General features: G+C 41.1%; 1 protein-coding gene across 1 annotated transcript in view; it reads right to left on the bottom strand.

The window, feature by feature from the left end:
• LOC101859529 overlaps positions 1-3,950 on the bottom strand; it is a 7,294-nt gene extending 3,344 nt beyond the window's left edge. Inside the window, exons 1-2 of the mRNA XM_013089947.2 lie at positions 3,773-3,950; positions 597-824 (exon numbers count right to left, since the gene is read on the bottom strand). Coding sequence (XP_012945401.2) covers positions 597-751 — 155 coding nt within the window. The 5' untranslated portion in view covers positions 752-824; positions 3,773-3,950. The remainder of the gene's footprint in view (positions 1-596; positions 825-3,772) is intronic.
• Positions 3,951-4,841: the final 891 nt, after the last annotated feature.

Below are 4,841 nucleotides of genomic sequence, written 5' to 3'. Positions count from 1 at the left end.
GTGTACTACAATCAACAATATTAAGCTATACCGCAGTGTACTACAATCAACAATGTTAGGCTATACTGCAGTGTACTACAATCAACAATGTTAGGCTGTATCGCAGTGTACTACTACTACAATCAACAATGTTAGGCAATACCGCAGTGTACTACAATCAACAATGTTAGGCTGTATCGCAGTGCACAAAAATGTCAGTGAAGTTTTTTTCTTTTTCTTCTACACTGCATAGCACATGAAGACCATGGTCTATCACACATGACTTCATCTGTCTTTCCATGACGGTTTTTTAAAATATATATATATATATATATGAGTAGGCCTACAATTAATGAGTCCTATTTTGAGCTGTCCCTGGTAAAATAAGTAACAAAAATTTATGGAGATCACTCTTTTCATTGCGCTGTTAGGAGATCAGTCAAATATCTCTGGCCTATCATATCTAAATCCCTCAGGAGCAATTTAAAAGCAACCAGAAAATCTGTCATGAGTGACGTGTGTGTATTCTCCAATTTTACTCACTTTCAATATTACTGAAAAAAAAACTATTTTATACCCATTTCTATAACTTTTTACTAAAAAAAAATAAACCTTACCCATTCCTGTAAGCCTCCAGCAGCTCCATCATTTCAGGGGTGAGCTCTCCATCGTGATTCTCTAGGAAATCGACAATGTCTTCTTCCGTCAGCTGATCATAAGGATCGTCTGACATGTCTAGATCCATATCGTCCAAATAATAGTCATCAGCCATGTCGGTTGGAAAAAATATAGACCTCTTTCACTCTGTGACCTCTTGTTATATATTCACTTCCGCCAAAGAGAAACTGAAAGAAAATAAAGAACATTTTTCAGGAATTAAGATTAATTGCCAATTATCCAGTTTCCGCATTTGATTTTCATTTACATGACAATAGCTAGACAGTTACAGCAGCTATTATATTTTAAAAATCCATGTTGATTGTAACAAGAGAATTCTATTCTTGTATCACAGTCACTGAGTTCTTTAAAGATTTCTTTAAAAATTAAAATGATCCATCCTATATCAGAAGTAATTTAACAACTCATATATAGTAATTTATAATCAATGATAAGGAGGTTGGGGGGAGGGGGGGCTGAAACATTAAAAAACTTGATTTGATATATTTTTCTCATATAACATTTTACACATATGCATTTATATTATATATATAATACGTTGTTATAAATACGCACTTTCCGGGGATCTGCGGGAGATTATGATCACTGACTATAATAATTATAGGTTAACTCCATATATCATTAAATCAAAATTAAATTCTACAGCAGCCTAACTATCAGGCAGAAAGTAAAAGATGAGAAAATTGAGTCATTGCACGTCCCAGAAATTCAATCAATTACCCAAAGACAATTTGTTTAGGTTTAGGGCCTAGGCAAGGAATAGTCTGTAAATCAGGCCTCTATTGTTGCACTAGTAAGTTATAAAAAGAATTATATAATATCAATACTGACAGCACTACCAAGAAAGAACGGGCCGGATGGGGTTAAAAAGGTTCGGGAACTGGAACAACATGACATATCTATCACACACGCTACACACCTAGCACAGGACCGAAACGTGCACCTCCCTTCAACGGTAAAATAGAACATTAGCAGATGCACCTGCCGGGAATACTTTTTTGGCACTAAAAACTGTCGCAAACTAGGCCTAGGGTAGATCTAGATTTCCTTATTATTTTTGTGACTTTAGCAGGGACCCCCCTGCACCACCCTATTTACTGCCCCCCCCCCCCCCCCTCCACAATTCTTGCCTGCCGGTTGTGGCCCCAAGAGTAGGGGGGTTTCAGGGGGCCCCCCTGACCCAATAAAAATATGGTGGGGGAGACTTTTACCATAATTTGATGTTTTGCAGTTGTTAAGTTTGATATCTTAGCTCGTCGCGCATCAAACGTATAGATCTAGATCTAGATGTAGATCTAGGCTCAAATAAGGGGGGTGGGAACTACCGAAAAACACCACCCTTTCTACTGGCTGGAGTAGATCTAGACTCTAGATCTAGATCTAAAAGTAGCCCTCGTCCTGCGGGGGCCGGGTTTATGTCGCCCGATAAGCCTATTTCGGCACCTTGCCTGCGTTCTGGTCCCGCGTCAATCTGGCCCCTGGCTCAGGGCACGCGCGCCGAGCATCATCTCCCGTTCAATTCGGGTCCCGTGTTGGATCCCCATTCACGTAGGTCAAGTGTGTGTGCATCAGTCTGCTTGAGTTTGTGAGCGTTTGTGGCCTTCTTCTAGAACAGCCTGCGTTGGTTCGTAACCGAGGCATACGTCTCATTCACAACATGCCAAGTTGGTAGCTCTAGATATTCGTCCAATGAAATTAGAGAAGAAATTGACCAACTTAGACATGAGGAGCTCGAAAGGATAGTCAGGAAACAAGACTTCCATTTTTATTTACAAAACCTTTCAAATGAGCTTGATTTTGTATGAAATGATACTACCTGATAAAAAATAAGCTTGTTCGGTAATTTTGAATACCATTGTGCAGGTACAAAGAACAATTTGAGTGCAAAACATTCAAAAATTGACCTATATTTATCCCCTTTCGAACCCCAGGTCATTCATAACAACAAAAGCGTCTAGAAAGGTTATTCGAATGGGCGTAACTACTCATAATGTCTTATCAGCTTGTGAGAGGGGGTTGGCTGGATTGTACTTCACCAGACCACCCGTCTGGGCTCGAGATTACTACGCACGCCTAGCCTAACTACGCACTCATAGTTCTCTACGTGCGGACAAAAGGTAGATCTAGTTACGCGGGCGACTTCGCTCACAGCGCAAGCCAGCGGCGAGGCGAGGTGAGCGAGAGGTGGCGGTTGAGGGTGGATAGGGGATTTAACTTAGGTGGACCACCATGTATCATACCAGCAGTGGGGAGGGGGGGGTGGTGTTCAGGGGGGCTTGCCCTCCTGGAAACAATAATAAAGAAAACACACAAAAATGCAAAACAAACAATAAAATGAGCGGACAATCGTGTTTACATATATCAATATAACAACAGAGGGGGTTTTCAGGGGGGCAGCCCCTGGCAATAATAATTTAAAAACACACACACACACATATAAACATTAACATGAGCGGACCATGGAGTTAAGTGGACAATTGGGGTACATCTAATTAGACTTGGAACAGGCCGAGCCGTGCTTCACAGAACTCGCCAAGTGGCGAGCAGGGCCGAGGGGGCTGCAGTTATGCAAATGAGCTTTCGTCCTCCATTGTACTTTACTGGACCAGGAGTGTAGGACTAGCCTAGCAGAGTCGCGAGCAAATAAGAATAGTGGACCACCTGATTAGACTGACCAATTAGCCTCAAGGTGTCAGGGTCGTGGGTCAAAGGGCACAACAGTGGCACATCACTGAAAAATCCGGTAAGAGACGTCAGTCGGTTGTTGGCAGTCGCAGGGTGAGGACGTAGAAACTGAGTAGGAGAGTGAGTAGGGGAGCTCAGAAAGAAAGAATAGCGGACCACTAGGCACCAGGGGCGCCATAGCAAAAGTAGTTTCCACCGGTGGTCCGGTAAAGTACAATCTTACCAGGGACAAGAGATGAGAGTTAATGGTGGTCTGCTAATGTTCAAAGAGGCATACTTGAACTTGCAATTTACAAACATGACAAGAGACGGGAGTTGTTAAAGGTGGTCTGCTAATCATGCTAGATTATATTAGATCTAATGTACAAAGAGGCCTACTTGTAACTTGACTTGAACTTGCAATTTACAAACATGCATGTTTAACTCTTACGTTCGAGCACTGATGAACGATGATATTTCTTCAAATGATGAAGACCGACATCACAGTCATTTTGACCATCACAGTGTTAATGTGCTTGGCTTTGAAGTAGATCTAGGAAACCGAAATTCTCTTCCCCTCCTATTCCTCATTCGCTCATTCCGCAACAATAACAAGTGTGAAAGCAACCACCACCTGCAACTTCCTTCCGGGCCGGGTAATATGGGGGGGGGGGGGGGGCAGTCGGATTAAAATCAGATCGCAGCTATTCGAAGAATTCTCCGAAAGGTGGACAATGCACGTCAGTGGATAGATTGTTTTTTGTTTGTTTTTTGGTTTTAGTTCACTTCCTTGTTTCACTGTTTTCCCTCGAATATTAATCATTTTTTGTAGAATGGCTACTCCTCTGAGAGCTTAAGAGGCTCGAGATATTGATATTTATTTTGAACATAATATTATGCCGGGCCCATTATTGATCATCCTCTCAAAAGTTTGCGGTGGATAAAAAAAAACATGCACCTGTTGCAAGGTGATATTGTTCAATCAATCAATCAATCAACTTAAAAAAAAATTAATTTAAATAAATATGCCTTCTTTTCAATCATCTCGAACAAGATGCTTTGTAGTATAGAGTCAAGATTGCTCATTTAAAAGACCTTTCGAAGAAAGGAAGATCTATAATCTATCATACTATACTGTCATGTATTACACATGATCAAGCAGTAATTAATTGCTTTTCCGCTGGCCACGAATATTTTTTTTTCCTGAAAAAGAAGTTCTTTCATACACAGGGAAGACAAAAGTAAGTTTACTGTAGACTAAGTATCACATCATTGTTATGGTAGCCTACCCAATTCATTAGAAGCGCTATCGGGGCTTTCGTGGCCTTGATCGGCGTTGGTGTTCGCCTCTCATTCAAAGGTCCCGGGTTCGTATCGCTAGTGCCCGTAAAACATTTACCAAAAAAAAAAACCGAACTACTATCATTATTAGCTGATATCATTAGTGAATATATGCCTATAAGAACGATATAGACTTATACTTTTGCCCCACCCCCTTCTCTCTCTCTCTCTCTCTCTCT

This window comes from Aplysia californica, unplaced genomic scaffold (assembly GCF_000002075.1).
Source record: "Aplysia californica isolate F4 #8 unplaced genomic scaffold, AplCal3.0 scaffold01087, whole genome shotgun sequence".
In the NCBI taxonomy this organism is placed as follows: Eukaryota; Metazoa; Mollusca; class Gastropoda; order Aplysiida; family Aplysiidae; genus Aplysia; species Aplysia californica.
The sequence above is the reverse complement of the archived record's forward strand: the minus strand, read 5'-3'. Positions and strand labels throughout refer to the sequence as shown.